At 42.0% G+C, this 16277-nt stretch overlaps 1 protein-coding gene across 2 annotated transcripts in view; it reads left to right on the top strand.

Moving 5' to 3' along the window:
* PAPPA2 (pappalysin 2) overlaps window positions 1–16277 on the top strand; it is a 459501-nt gene that overhangs the window by 240580 nt on the left and 202644 nt on the right. For both annotated transcript variants that reach the window (XM_029618757.1, XM_029618758.1), the window contains one exon: window positions 11623–11836. In XM_029618757.1, the coding sequence (XP_029474617.1) occupies window positions 11623–11836 (214 nt within the window). The remainder of the gene's footprint in view (window positions 1–11622; window positions 11837–16277) is intronic.

Raw genomic sequence — 16277 nt, 5'->3', positions numbered from 1 at the left:
GAGAATCTCAGCTACTCATGTGTTTTGGATAAGTTAGTAAAGGCATTATCTATCACTGTGAAGAAAGAATAGAATTCAAGCATGGATGTATGAGAGCCTATATGGGTATGAGAGAGAGAGAGTGAACCTGTATATGAGAGATCCTGTTGTTGCTTTTGTGCCTATTCTTACCCTCGCTTCACCCTCTCTACCTTGTGGCGATTCCCTTCGGGTCTGATGGACAGATGTGGCCGCGGCTTCTCTTCGCCATTTTCTTCCTGGTATCCCCGGGCTGGCATGACGCTATGGATCCGCCATGTTCCTGATGACGTAAGGGCGCGGACGCTCCAGATTTTGTACCAGCAAGGGCGCGAATCTCGGGGGCGTCCCCCCGTAGTGATGTCATCTGCTTCCAACATAAAAGATCTTTGATTGCTAATTCGATTTGAGTTAGCAAGGACAAGGGTAGGAACCCCTTCCTCGCAACTCTCAGGGAATCCTTTCTCCGCTGCTCTGCCTCTACGGCCTCACTTATGGGTATCCGCTCCTCGGGGGCCCCGCTCTCTCTCTTCTTGATTTCAGATTGTTGGACGGGATCTGGTACTCGCTCCTCGAGGGTCTACGTTCCCGAATACTCAGAAGACTCCTATTGCCTGGAGGCGATCGCAGACGTGAACACAGTGAGTCCTATTACAGACAGGAACCGGTACTCGCTCCACGAGGGCCCATGTTCCTAATCTCTAAGACTCCCTTCAGTCTAAGATGTAATCGCAGGTACGGAGATTGTGAGTTACCATTGCAGATTGCAGATAGGAACCGGTACTCGCTCCACGAGGGCCTATGTTCCTATTACCTTTCTCAGACTCTCTTCTTCCTCAGAAGATATCGCATACCTATATCTTATGGATTACTATTACAGATTTACAGATAGGACCCGGCACTCGTTCCATGAGGGCCTTTGTTCCTAAATCTCTCCTAGCCTCTCTTCTATTCCAGAAGCCATCCCATATACAGTTATTGTGAGTTCTATTTCAGACTGCCTACACGCCGAACCAGTATTCACCTGCGGCTCCTGTTCCTGAATACTGAAGACTCTCTGTTGCATAAGAAGACATCACAAATAATACCACAGTCCTTTTGATTGTAAGTAATTTTGTGTTGGACCATTGGTAAATAGTAACCCACATATACAAAGTGTACTAATAGTGTCCAAATACATTTTTCTTTTACCAAGAACCTATAAAATACATGTATTCATTAGGCTCAATTGACCATCATAATAGGTGTCATTGTATAACTTAATTAACGCTTTAATACTCCACCTTCTGTTAATCATAAGTCAATATTTTTTGTGCGTATCACCTCTATTGTGCTCTTTCAATTTTGCAATCATAAAACATATCGTATTATTACTTAGCTGAATAAATGACTATCTCAGTTCATTTATTCAGCTAAGTAATGATATGGGTTTTTTTTGTATGATGAATTTTAAGGGTCAGTGTTCTAGGTCCATTGTTGGGGTACTTTCTGTGAATGGAGATTGTGTTACAGAACTGGAAGTGCAGGATTTCTATGGAGATTCTATCCTCGTTGGGTAGACTTTAGACTTAACTCTGATATCCTTATAGAAGAATTAGTTGAATGAAGCTATCAAATAATGTTAATGGTTTTATTGCTGAGAGGTTGAAACTGGCCTTTTATTTTAAATTGCACAGAAGGATCTTGGAACTTTTTCTTTTTGTATCTTTAATAGCCAATTTAATAGCAGAGAGGTGTGATATGTATAAATGCCATTTTGATTTGCTGCCCCTGTCATCACCCAACTACTTCTGTCTAGAAATGCTACTGGTCATTCTAATACACCTCCTGGGAAGGATTGAAAGATGTTGAATGTGTTGGGGAAGGTCTTTCAGATGTCCATTGTTTAGTACTCAGATTGCAGCTCATCAGTTGTACAAGGAGCAGTAATGCTAAGTAGCATGTAAAGTGGTACGCTAAACAATATAATCATAGGTCAGCTGTAAATGAGCATTTTTACTATGCTTCATGCAAAAGTCCAGGAAGATTCCCAAATTATTCAGAATGTCACACGCAAATTGCAGAAAATATTTCAAATGTCACTAAATTGATTTAACTTTCATATAGCTGAATTGACTTAGCTTTCATTTAGCGTGAAGAAACGCCATGTTCTTAGTGAAAGAGGCTCAGATATTAACAGCCCGACACAGGATACATGTTTCGGCTATGCCTTCATCGGGGGCCGAAATTGATTGGTTGGAGGATACTTGAAATTAGGGATGTGAATCGTGTCCTCGATCGTCTTAACGATCGATTTTGGCTGGGAGGGGGAGGGAATCGTATTGTTGCCGTTTGGGGGGGTAAAATATCGTGAAAAATCGTGAAAAATCGTAAAATCGAAAAATCGCAAAACCGGCACATTAAAACCCCCTAAAACCCACCCCCGACCCTTTAAATTAAATCCCCCACCCTCCCGAACCCCCCCCAAATGACTTAAATAACCTGCGGGTCCAGCGGCGGTCCGGAACGGCAGCGGTCCGGAACGGGCTCCTGCTCCTGAATCTTGTTGTCTTCAGCCGGCGCCATTTTCCAAAATGGCGCCGAAAAATGGCGGCGGCCATAGACGAACACGATTGGACGGCAGGAGGTCCTTCCGGACCCCCGCTGGACTTTTGGCAAGTCTCGTGGGGGTCAGGAGGCCCCCCACAAGCTGGCCAAAAGTTCCTGGAGGTCCAGCGGGGGTCAGGGAGCGATTTCCCGCCGCGAATCGTTTTCGTACGGAAAATGGCGCCGGCAGGAGATCGACTGCAGGAGGTCGTTCAGCGAGGGTTCCGGCGCCTCGCTGAACAACCTCCTGCAGTCGATCTCCTGCCGGCGCCATTTTCCGTACGAAAACGATTCGCGGCGGGAAATCGCTCCCTGACCCCCGCTGGACCTCCAGGAACTTTTGGCCAGCTTGTGGGGGGCCTCCTGACCCCCACGAGACTTGCCAAAAGTCCAGCGGGGGTCCGGAAGGACCTCCTGCCGTCCAATCGTGTTCGTCTATGGCCGCCGCCATTTTTCGGCGCCATTTTGGAAAATGGCGCCGGCAGAAGACAACAAGATTCAGGAGCAGGAGCCCGTTCCGGACCGCTGCCGTTCCGGACCGCCGCTGGACCCGCAGGTTATTTAAGTCATTTGGGGGGGTTCGGGAGGGTGGGGGATTTAATTTAAAGGGTCGGGGGTGGGTTTTAGGGGGTTTTAGTGTGCCGGCTCACGATTCTAACGATTTATAACGATAAATCGTTAGAATCTCTATTGTATTGTGTTCCATAACGGTTTAAGACGATATTAAAATTATCGGACGATAATTTTAATCGTCCTAAAACGATTCACATCCCTACTTGAAATATTGGCACGAAAGCTTTCTCCTCCGTTTGAAGAAACGTACTACCGGCAGGTCGGCAAGTTGAGCCGCATTCCATCAGTTGGTATTCCACTCCCGTATATCGTTGTGGCAAGTATATAATTCTCATGAATTGGTGGTTAAAATGTGTTTTTTAATCATTGCAGTCAATTTTGGCCCCCGACGAAGGCATAGCCGAAACACGGATCCTGTGTCGGGCTGTTAATATCTGAGCTTCTTTCAGTAAGAACATGGCGTTTCTTCACGCTAAATTAAAGCTAAGTCAATTCAGCTATATGAAAGTTAAATCAGTTTAGTGACATTTGAAATATTTTCTGCAAAATTTGTGTGTGACATTCTGAATAACTTGGGAATCTTCCTGGACTATTCCACGAAGCATAGTAAAAATGCTCATTTACAGCTGACCTATGATTATATTGTTTGGTGTACTACTTTACATGCTACTTAGCATTACATAATATGCCTATGTATGAGGTCATTCAAATGAGTGAAAAAATTCCGTTTCACCTGTGGGTGTTGATGCTTAGTCGATAATTAATGTGGTTGTACAGTTCTTTTTGAAGTTATTTATATATATATATTACAAAGAACAGGTGGGTCCTGAAAAATTGTGGAATATGACTACCACTTGCACTTCTATCACCCTTTTCTGAACCTGACAGATGTCAGTCTTCAGTTCTGACCCCTTCCAACCTGCCCAGCTACAGCTTGGAAGGCAATTGAGATTGTACTTTTGCAGAACTGTATCCATGTGTTCCATTCCTACTTTCTAATCTCCAAGAAGTCAGGGGGATTCAGGCCTATCCTAGATTTACAGAAAGTGGACATATTGTTGGTTTGAGAAAAGTTCAACAAGAGCTCCCTCCAGATGATTCTTTTCTTCATTCAACTGAGGGATTGAATGTACTCTGGATCTGAAAAATGCTTATGCACACATTCCCTTTCACAACAGAAATTCCTCAAGTTTGAGGTGAAGAATGTGCACAACCAGTTCAAGGTGTTTCCTTTCAATCTTTTGGTGGCCCCCAAGACTGGTCACAAACTAGTGACTGCATAGCTTTGTCAGCTGGGAGTCTGTGTATTCCCATATCTGGATGACTGGAACAATCGATTGGAAAGGCATGATATAAATAATGATGATTGTGATGATAACAATTGGTTAGTGATTGGTCCATCTCAAACAGGAGTTTGAGTCCCTACAAGCCATCCTATTTCCAAAGTCATCATCAGTAAAAAGAAAACATATGAAATAGAAAACTTATGAAAGAGATTCTAGGTCATCTGAGCATGGTAAAATATCTTTCTGGTGTACCCTCCATAGCTATTTCTACCAATGGATGACAGCGATGACTTCTACAGAGCATAGTTGAGCATATTCACTGTACTCCTACTGATACAATGGTTCCAATTTTTTTAGCTGACATTTTGATCTTACTAATGAATTAAAAATATTTTTGGATATATGTTACTGAATTCTATGTTATTCTGTCTGTATGTTCCTACAAACCATTCCATTTCCAAAGTCATTATCAGTATCCTTGCCAACACAAGAAGAAAAAAATCTCAATATATTTCAAAAGGAAACCTATCCCGCTTCCCAAGAAAATTTTGCTCTAGTCTATCAGGAAAAACAGGAAAGGCAGTGTCACTAACACTGACTGTGCTACTTCATGAACCTATAAAAGTCTTTATAGCAACTATAGTGGGAAAGACAGTCTCCACTTTTCTAGTCAAACTGCCATTCAAATCTCCTTCATCTAGTCCTTCTGTTTCACACCAGAATTTGAAGTCTGGGCTCAGAATACTAATTTGTATAGTTGCTATTGCTTTGCGATGGAGGTTTCAAAGCTTCAGACTGATAAAAACAAGATCCTGTCGTAGATATGAGAATCACAACCTTCTACCCGTATACAACTGTACTCCAGTGTACCTTCAATGTATCTCACAACAATCAACCCAATCGTATCACTGGTAAAACTATCCACATTTACTGGTCACTGCCAAGTGTTATATGTAGGCCTCTCACTCACAGGGTCTGCATAGCATATCAGACTCCTACTTAGGTACAAGGCCACCTTACTTTAATTGTAATATTTTCATATATTATATTCCAAAGGTACGGGAGAAACAATCACTACTTATCGATTACCACGATTTTAAATATTGCCGCGGCTTCCTTGCGCCGCGGCAATATTTAAAATCGTGGTAATCGAGCCAAGAAAAGAGAGATGGACGCCTCAAACTTGCGGAATGGAAACCCAGAAGTTCGTCTTTGAGACAGGATACGGAAGAAAAATTCCCCTGAAGCAGAACCGTTGGTTCGAAACACGCGCGTGTCGGGTGACTAACCAAAATTGGCGAGATAAGTAGTGATTGTTTCTCCCGTACCTTTGGAATATAATATATGAAAATTCTACTGAAGAACTGATACGAGGCAGTTTTAATGTGCAAAAAAAGTTAAAAAATTCTAACAAAAATATTACAATTAAAGTAAGGTGGCCTTGTACCTAAGTAGGAGTCTGATATGCTATGCAGGCCCTGTGAGTGAGAGGTCTACATATAACACTTGGCAGTGACCAGTAAATGTGGATAGTTTTACCAGTGATACGATTGGGTAGATATGAGAATACCATTAGGGGAAAAATGGGTAAAAGTAAAAGTGACAAAGTTGACTGGTATTCTGCTCCCTCTGTAGCTGTACTTTTGTTGATGGTGATGATAATGACCTCAGTAATGATGAAATAGCCTATTTAGCTGATAATGAGATCAAGTTCATCAGTGAGGATATATAGCTAGAATATCCCCAAGTAGCTTTGCCAGGGAGAAAAACTAAAAGTTTCCTCTTGATTAACATACAGTACCTGAATATAAGTTGCTTTGAAGTGCTGAAAAGTGGAATATAAGTAAAAAAAATAAAATAAACATAAGAGATGCCTTACTGTGTCAGAGCAAATGTCCATTAAGCCCAGCATCCTGTCTCCATCTGACAATGGCCAATCCAAGTCACAAGTACCCAGAAGAATCCCAAAGAACAGGCCCAGTTGTTCTTGTTCATAATCAGGGATAAGCAGTGGCTTTCCCAAACCTATATGGCTAATAATATTTTATAGACTTTTCTTCCAGGAACTTGCCAAAACCCTTTTTAAACCCAGCTAGGCTAACTGATTTCACCACATTATTTGGCAACAAAGTTCACAGTTTAATTGTGCTCTATGTGAAAAAAATACTCTTTCCTATTTCTTTTCAAAGTGCTACCTATTAGCTTTATGGAGTATCCCCAAGTCCTAATATTATTTGAAAAGGTAAATAACTGTTCCCTGTTTATCTGTTCCATACCACTCAAGATTTTATAAACCTTTATCCAATCTCCTCTCAGCCATCTGTTCTCAGGTTTAGCCTTTCCTCATATGGGACCCATTCCATCCCCTTTATCATTTGTTGGAGATTTATTGGCACTCACTATTAGAGAAACCATCAATAGGATTTACAACTACACCACCATATAAAGATGGACCAAAAACATCATTATCTTAGATCACAGTTTCAAACATTAAGAGGATAACTTTAAAACATGCATGTGCACAATGTATTTTATACTGTGTATGGAATTACAAGTGCAAGATATAAAATATGCATAAATCTACCCTACAACATGTTTGCATATCTAAACGTTATGTGGCATGTATTTTCAATATAGCTGGTGCTATTTAGCTGGATAAAGTGCCACATAGCCAGATAAGTTTTAAAAAGTGTTACTCAGTTGGCTTTTTATGACTTATCCAAATAAGTAAGTAAATCGGATAAGTAGTGATTGAAGACTTAGGGGTAAATATTCAGCCGCTATGCCATATCTGGCTAACTTAATCAGGATAGTAAGCAGGATAGCTTAGCGCTGAATATACCCAAATACGTTATAGTTAGCCAGTTATGTGGTATCTGGCTAACTTTTGACCTGCCCTATGGCATGTCTAGAGTTATCCAGTTAAGTTAACTGGCTGACTCCGAATATCGGAGATAACCAGTTAACTTAACTGGTTAATTTAGCTCCTCCCCAGAATGCCTACCTCCAGCCCCAGGAATGTCCTCGACTTATCCGGCTAAATTCTAGCCAGATAATTCATTTTCCGGCTAGAATTTAGCCAGGTAAACATTTTAAAAATGCGGCTAAGCCATTTAGATGAATAACTTTCCCGTTATCCTTCTAAATGCTTTTGAATATATTCCCCATTTCAAACTTGTTACGATTCCTCCTGTAGCTGTGCCATGGGAGGCCTCTCACCTTCTCTGGAGGCCGCTCCGAAGCTGGGGCCTCGCCTGAGTAATCGTTCGGATCTTGCTCCACAGCCTGGGAGGCCTTCAGTGTCAGCAGGGCCTACCCAAGGCCTACTCCACTGCAGCCTGGATGCTCTGGTGTGGGTCATGCCCTTCTCCTAAGGGGCGGGCCTGCGGCTCTTCTCCACTCTTGTAGGGCCAGAGAGGTGTGGCCCATCTGGACTCCTCCCAGGCAGTTGCCTGCTCCTGGGGTATAAAAGCTCTTTTCCAGCACTCATGCATTGCCTTGCATTGGAGTTCCTCGTCTCTGGTGGTCTCCTCTTCCAGTGCTCCGTCTGGCCTTCATTCTTTGTTCCAGCTTGGTGTCCAGTGTCTTGCATGTTCCTGATGTTTCTTGATGTTCCTTGATGTTGGTTCCTGTTGTTCCTGTCCCAGTCCTCGCTTCTGACTGCCGGTGTGCAGTACCTTGCTTCTGACTGCCGGTGTGCAGTACCTCATCCCCTTCCTGCGCTGGTCCCACTCCCGAGGATGTAGGACAGGGTGGTCTGTGACCAGACCAGTGGTACTGGCTGTGTAGGGCGCCCTGAGGGACTGTGCCAACGTCTGAACCTTCCAAGTTCCCGAGTCTACGTCTACAGTCTACTGTTCCCAAGTCTTTGTCTTCAGTTCCCGAACCTTCATTTGTTCTTGTCCTGCACTGGTTCTGCTCCCGCGGATGTAGGACAGGATGGTCCGTGACCAGACCAGTGGTACTGGCTGACTGTGTAGGGTGCCCTGAGGGACCGTGCTAATGTCTGAACCTTCCAAGTTCCTGAGTCTATGTCTACAGTTTATGGTTCCTGAGTCTTTGTCTTCTGTGCCTGAACCTCCATCTGTCCACGCCCTGAGTCCGGCCTGCTGCCTTTTGCCATCCCAGCGGCAGGTCCGAAAGGGCCGGGAACGGTCGGAGGACTGTTCATTACCAACATTCCATAGTTGGTTCCAGAGGCATGCAGGTCCGGCTGGGGGTCGGACCGTCTCTCGCCACCCACGCTGACACACGCTATACCTACCCTTGGCATGGTCCTGATCCACCTGGGATTGTGCCAGGGGCCCAAGGACACACTCCCTCTAAGGGGGACCGCTCTCCAGCACTCCCCATAACAGAATGCAAGGCCTTCCAAGGCTGCCCAAAACATAACAAAACTAAATAATTCTTTCAAAACTAAACCGGATAAGTAGGAGCAAAACTGCTACTTGGTAAAGTTTTGAAAGTGCTACTTAGCCAGATAGGTCAGATAGCTGGATAATTGTTTAAACATTATTTATTCGGCTATCTTACTTAGCATATGATTCATCGAGGTTTTTTCCTATAGGCACAAAATGGAGAAAAGCCTTCATGAATCAGGCAGTTAGCTGGATATATCTAAAAAACACTTCTTAGCTATCTGACTTGTCCAGCTAAGTAGCACATTTTAGATATAGTCGGCTATCTAATTTAGCTGAATAAATAGCCTTTAAGACTTAGCCAATAAGTCAGAACTTGTACGGATAAATGCTGATTTCAAGATTTAGCTGGAGAAATCTGACCTTTATCCTGATAAGTAGCATGCAACTGTTTTCCTCATGTATTTTTGCATCTAACTTTAAAAATATATGCATGGATATTTTACCTCTGCAATGTACACACATTTTATATGTGAAAGTTGGGAGATTTTGTAACATGCATACAGCAAGGAAAATATCAGTTTTACCAATTAGTCTACCAGTTCACCCAGTCCATCTTCAGCTCATTGAGACCCTCCTGGTCCTTCAGCCTGTAGTCCCCTCAGTTTATTCACACTCCTTACCCAGTCCTTATTTGACAATAAAGGATTTAATTCTCACTTACACTAGATAATTAGCAGGTGCCCCTTTAACTTAACCATGTTAAGTTAAAGGGGCATGTTTAGGGAAATTTTAGAATTACTGCAGCATGTGGTATCTTACTGCTTTGTATTGGTAGTATTGTGTGAGTAAACTTAGTGTGCCCTGCAGTAATCCCTATTTTTGAGAGAGCGAAAGAGAGAGAGAGAGAGACTATCTACAAGGCCCTCATAGTAGTGAAGTATTCTCTGGTCTCTCTTCAAATCATATTTATATCTCTATAGGAGGGCCATCTTATAGGTCGAGGTGAAGTGTTGGTGGTGGTTTAGAGCTTAGGGGCCAGTTTTGCATGTAGAGTGAGATGTACGAACAGCACAGTACACCTTGGTGAAGATTTGACATCATTTGGAGTAGGAAAGTCTTACAAAGATGATTCATCTTTGTGTACTGTGTATTGTGCTCTTTGTACATCTCACTCTACATGCGAAACTGGCCCCTAAACCCTAAACCACCACCAACACATCACCTATTAGATGGCCTTCCAATAGAAATATAAACAGGTGCACCCATTGAGGCCCTCCCCAGATGCTCTCTCTCCCTCTCCCCCTCAAGCCCAGAAATGGCCAAAATGCAATACCAAAAATTTATCACAAATTGCATTATGGCCAATTCAGGGATATCGCACAGCCTAATGCCAGGAAAAAAGGTGCAGTTATTTCTGGCATTAAAACCACGCGATAACATGCATTATGCTATCACACGGTGCGATATTGCCCCTCATTTAACTAAATCCCACCCAAACTCCTCCCTGATCCCGCCCCTTCAAAAATTTTTCATTCCACCATGCATTATGGTGTTAATATATGCTTTAACGCATTATCACGTGAGTTAACGCCATATAACGCACTTTGATGAATGACCCTATAAGATAGTAACGTATATGTGTAACGGTCGGTCTTACCCAGGAATTCCCCTGGACCGCCCTTTTTTTACATATGCAAGTTTGCTCACGCATTCTTACTTACTCAACCAGCAACAGGGAGAATAAAACCACACTTGAGAAATCTCAAATTAGAGAAAAGGAAGCATGGTACTAGCGTTGTAGTTCTTACAATGAATGAACATTTTTTCAAAGAGTCAGTTAATTCACCTTTAAGCTTGATTTACTAAGGTTTTTTCCCCATTCTGTATCTATCAGAAAAATACATAGTAAAGCAGGCCCTGTGCTATACATACAATGCCATGAATGACTTCGCTGGAATGCCCCCAATAAAACGAGATAATTTTATTGTAATACTTTATTATTTAAATAACATTTGCAGAAACATTTTTAAAGTTAAAGTTTGCATGAAGTCATGGACTTTAATGCAAAATACTTAACTGCATCTCCCTGAGCCATAGTTAAAATTTTGCATAAAAATGCATGTTTGCACATTTTTGCACGCAGAGTATAGATATGCTGGCCTAGATAATGAACTAATAATTAGGCAGCTCATTAGCTATTTTGCATAGATAGCATGGCCAAATTCACAAACATTACCAATGTTGCATGCTACTTACAACTTCAGAACATGAAATCACCTTTGTGAATATGGCCACGCTTTACTACATTTTGTTTTTTACCTTAAATCCAGGTCACAAATCAAACTAATAAGAACCCAGGAAACCAATAAATAAATAGCAGTTGCTCAAGGACTAACATGAAACAGACTTCACAAAAACAGCTCAACCAGCCTCCAGGTCCTTATTATAGTGATGAATGATACTGAAAGCATCTAAAGCTATACAAATATTTCAGCTTGTGTATTATAGCGAAACAAAATGTGCAAACATCTGGGACAGAGCCACCCATTTTTCAAGATGAAATTTAAAAGCCAATAGCTTAATTAAATGCATGCCTAATTTTGTTTGTGAAATGGGGTCCCCTGCTACTGATGAAGTAATGCACATGCTCATGTGTTTTATTTATTTATTTATTTATTTATATTTATTTCAGAATTCTTATAGACTGCTTTTCAAAGGCAAGCCTGATTAAAAACTGCATACAGCAACACAGATATCATAATCATATTCATATAGCTTCTTTATTTCCCTTCTCGTAGGAACCCATGATCTGTCATGTCAACAGTACCCATTGGTTGTCAATGTGACCCATGGTCTGAACTTCCCCTTCTATAGGACGGCCTCTGTGTTTCTCAATTTTTCATCCCCCCTGGTGGGCATCTCGGCCGTGGCTCTAAGAACATTCTCTCACCTCAGCTCTGTTGTACCAAGCAGCTGCTTAGACCACGAGGGACACAGCAACCAGAAACACAGGTATCGGGCCATAGGTTATTCGGTTGAGATTGGGACCTATCAGGCAGGGTACACATTAATATAGAGGCAGTTTTGACTTTTGGACTTACAATAGAGTCAGGAATGTCTGTACTTTGCTTATCTGTACTTTGCTTATCTTTACTTTGCCTTTTTAGCAAGTTTCTTCTTGTTCTATGTAAACCGGTTTGATTTGCATCTAATGTAGGAAGATCGGTATATAAAAACCAAAAATAAATAAATAAATAAATATCTGAACAACCTGCAGTATGCATGAGTCCCTACATACTAGAGTAACATGGTTCCAGAAAACATGAAGATACATAGGATGCAAGTCATCTATTTTGTTTTCAACAAAAAAAATCCTTAGTAATTGTTAGTCATCCTTAGCAATTCTAGACCAATATGTCACTACTCAAATTGCTGAAGTATATCACTGAGGGGTCCAGGGCACAGGACTGAAATAAATATTAATGGTTTTCTGGATATCAGTAGGGTTAGATATACCAATTCAGGGGAATGTTGTGAGAGGTTAGCTAATTTTATGGAAGGAGTTGCAGGGCAGTATTCTCAGTGGTCTGGGCTATATACTTGTATGTAGCCCTGATAGGTTTGAAATGTTTTTTGTTGTAGTTTAATTTCTGTCTGTGGCCCTGATGCAACTACAGTATATCATGTTTTATTTATGTTTTGTCTAGATCAGTCTTTCCTAAGCCTCTCCTTGAGGCACACCTAACCAGTCAGGACCCAGGGTATGCAAATCTATCTTATGCGTATTCATTGTAGTAATCCTGAACACCAGACTGGTTAGGTGTGCCTCCAGGAGAGGGTTGGAAAACCCTGGTCTAGATAATATGTACATGACTTTGTTTATATTTGCTAATTTATAAAAAGGGTTTATGAAAGGAAATAAATGAAATTAAATGAAATACTGATAGAACTGTTAAACCATGAGTAGGTTACAGGACTAAAGTACAGTTGGATAGCTAATGATAATATGATGTTTATTAATGATTAAAGTAAATTCAATACAAAAGCAATTCTTAAAACATATTAGTGAAAATAAAAATTAAAGGTTTTTAATATAAATAATTTCTGTTAGTAGTAATTTAGTATCCTGTAGGTGTAAGGCTCCTATTGTCCTTGCACCTCTATTCTTCCTGAATTAAGATACCAACTTCACTCCCAACCACCTCTTTGGGGACCCTGATTCATGCATCCTTCAGAGGAAAGGAGGGGACAATAGAAACACAGAAACATGACAACAGAAAAAGTCCATATGGCCTATCTAGTTTTTCCATCTACACCTCTGCTCAGCTCTATAAACCCTACCATTCCCTCAGAGATCCTCTGTGCCTATTCCATGCTTTCTTGAATTCAGATACTATCCTTGTTTCAACCACCTCCACTGGAAGAATGTTCCATGTATCCACCACCTTTTCTTTAAATAAAAACTTCCTTACATTATTCCTCAGTCTATCCCTTTTTCCCTCATCCCATGAACTCTTGTAGGCATGTTACAGAGTCAAAACATTTGTTTTGCTTCGATAGCGGACTTAATCAGAAATATATATTATTTTATTGATTTGGGCTTAATGTTTCTGTTTCTTTTTTTCTTCATATGTTCTGGTTTTCTTTTTTCAAATATTGTATATTTGAATCATAGGTCTCAGTCATTCATTTGGTTTATTTCAAATGTTAAAAAATCATTTATTCATTTTATTTGTTCATTCATTTTGTAATTTCTAATGAACCTGGTGAGTAGATATCAACAGAAGGATACAGGCATGCCAATGCATCAAGATGAACTGAACCAAATCACAGTGAAGCTGGAAGATGTGGTAGGCCAGATTGATTGACAAACTGAAGAATAGTAAATCACCTGGTCCAGATTGCATACACCCCAGAGTTCTGAAAGAACTAAAAAATGAAATTTCAGAACTATTTCAATTAATTTGAAACCTATCATGAAAATAATCTGTTGTACCTGAAGATTGGAAGATGACCAATGTAACTCCAATATTTAAAAAGGGCTCCAGGGGGTGATCCAAGAAACTATAGAGCAGTGAGCTTTACCTCAGCACTGGGAAAATTGTGGAAACTGTTATAAAGAATAAAATTACAAAACATTTAGATAGACCTGGTTTAATGGGGCACAGCCAGCATGGATTTACCTAAGGGAAGTCTTACCTTACAAATCTACATTATTTTGACGGGGTGAATAAACATGTGGACAAAGGTGAACCAGTAGATGTGGTGTATTTTGGATTTTCAGAAGGCTTACGACAAAGTCCCTCATGAGAAGCTTGTAAGAAAACTAAAAAGCCATGGGATAGGAGGCGATGTCCTTTTGTGGATTACAAGATGGTTAAAAGACAGGAAACAGAGTAGGATTAAATGGTCTGTTTTCACAGTGGAAAAAGGTAATAAGTGGAGTGCCTCAGGGATCTGTACTTGAACTGGTGCTTTTTAATATATTTATAAATGATCTGGAAAGGGGTATGACAAGGGAGGTAATCCAATTTGCGGATGATCCCGGTGTGATCTTCCACTCTCGGGCCACGGGTGCGTTGATAGAAATGGCGCCGGCGCTACCTTTGCCCTGTCATATACGGCCTGAGTATTGCAAAATGGCGCCGGCCGTATGGCCATATTGCCGTATTGCAAAATGGCAACATGATTCGAGTGCAGGAGGTCGTTCCCGGACCCCCGCTGGACTTTTGGCAAGTCTTGTGGGGGTCAGGAGGCCCCCCAAGCTGGACCCCCAGGGCCAAAAGTCCCTGGGGGTCCAGCGGGGGTCCGGGAGCGATCTCCTACGCTCGTGACGTTGGGGGACAGGAACCAAAATGGCGCCGGCGCCATTTCTATCAACGCACCCGTGGCCCGAGAGTGGAAGATCATAGAAACATAGAAACATAGAAATGACGGCAGAAGGAGACCAAATGGCCCATCTAGTCTGCCCCGCAAATTTTCTCTCTCATACTTATCTGTTTCTCTTAGCTCTTGGTTCTATTTCCCTTCCACCCCCACCTTTAATGTAGAGAGCAGTGATGGAGCTGCATCCAAGTGAAATATCTAGCTTGATTAGTTAGGGGTAGAAGCCGCCGCAATAAGCAATCTGCACCCATGTTTATTTGTTTTACCCAGACTGTTATACAGCCCTTATTGGTTGATTTTCTTCTCCCATGCCGTTGAAGCAGAGAGCTATGCTGGATATGCATCGAAAGTGAAGTATCAGGCACATTTGGTTTGGGGTAGTAACCGCCGTAACAAGCCAGCTACTCCCTGCTTTGCGAGTGCGAACCCTCTTTTCTGGATGTGTGAAGTATCAGTTTTTCTTCTCCCCTGCCGTTGAATCAGAGAACTATGCTGTATATGCATTGAAAGTGAAGTATCAGGCTTATTTGATTTGGGGTAGTAACCGCCGTATCAAGCCAGCTACTCCCCTCTTTGTGAGTGTGAATCCTTTTTTCCACATTTCCTCTTGCTGTTGAAGCTTAGAGCGATTTTGGAGTCACAGTAAGCCTGTGTATGTTTATTTAATAAGGGTATTGACTCCAGGCAGTAGCCGTCATTCTGGCGAGTCACCCACTCTTCATTGGCAGCCTCTTGACTTTATGGATCCACAGTGTTTATCCCATGCCCCTTTGAAGTCCTTCACAGTTCTGGTCTTCACCACATCCTCCGGAAGGGCATTCCAGGCATCCACCACCCTCTCCGTGAAGAAATACTTCCTGACATTGGTTCTGAATCTTCCTCCCTGGAGCTTCAAATCGTGACCCCTGGTTCTGCTGATTTTTTCCTTCGGAAAAGGTTTGTCGTTGTCTTTTGATCATTAACACCTTTCAAGTATCTGAAAGTCTGTATCATATCACCTCTGCTCCTCCTTTCCTCCAGGGTGTACATATTTAGATTCTTCAATCTCTCCTCATACGTCATCCGATGAAGATCCTCCACCTTCCTGGTCGCCCTTCTCTGTACCGCCTCCATCTTGTCTTTGTCTTTTTGAAGGTACGGTCTCCAGAACTGAACACAGTACTCCAGGTGAGGCCTCACCAAGGACCTGTACAAGGGAATAATCACTTCCCTTTTCTTACTCGATATTCCTCTCTCTATGCAGCCCAGCATTCTTCTGGCTTTAGCTATCGCCTTGTCGCATTGTTTCGCCGACTTCAGATCATTAGACACCATCACCCCAAGGTCCCTCTCCTGCTCCGTGCACATCAGCCTTTCCCCCCCCATCGAATACAGTTCATTCGGATTTCCACTCCCCATATGCATGACTTTGCACTTCTTGGCATTGAATCTCAGCTGCCATATCTTTGACCACTCTTCCAGTTTCCTTAGATCCCGTCTCATTCTCTCCACTCCTTCCGGCGTGTCCACTCTGTTGCAGATCTTAGTGTCATCCGCAAAAAGACAAACCTTACCTTCTATCCCGTCC

Source organism: Rhinatrema bivittatum, chromosome 10, assembly GCF_901001135.1.
Source record: "Rhinatrema bivittatum chromosome 10, aRhiBiv1.1, whole genome shotgun sequence".
NCBI lineage: Eukaryota > Metazoa > Chordata > Amphibia > Gymnophiona > Rhinatrematidae > Rhinatrema > Rhinatrema bivittatum.
This window is presented reverse-complemented; position numbering and strand designations above follow the sequence as displayed.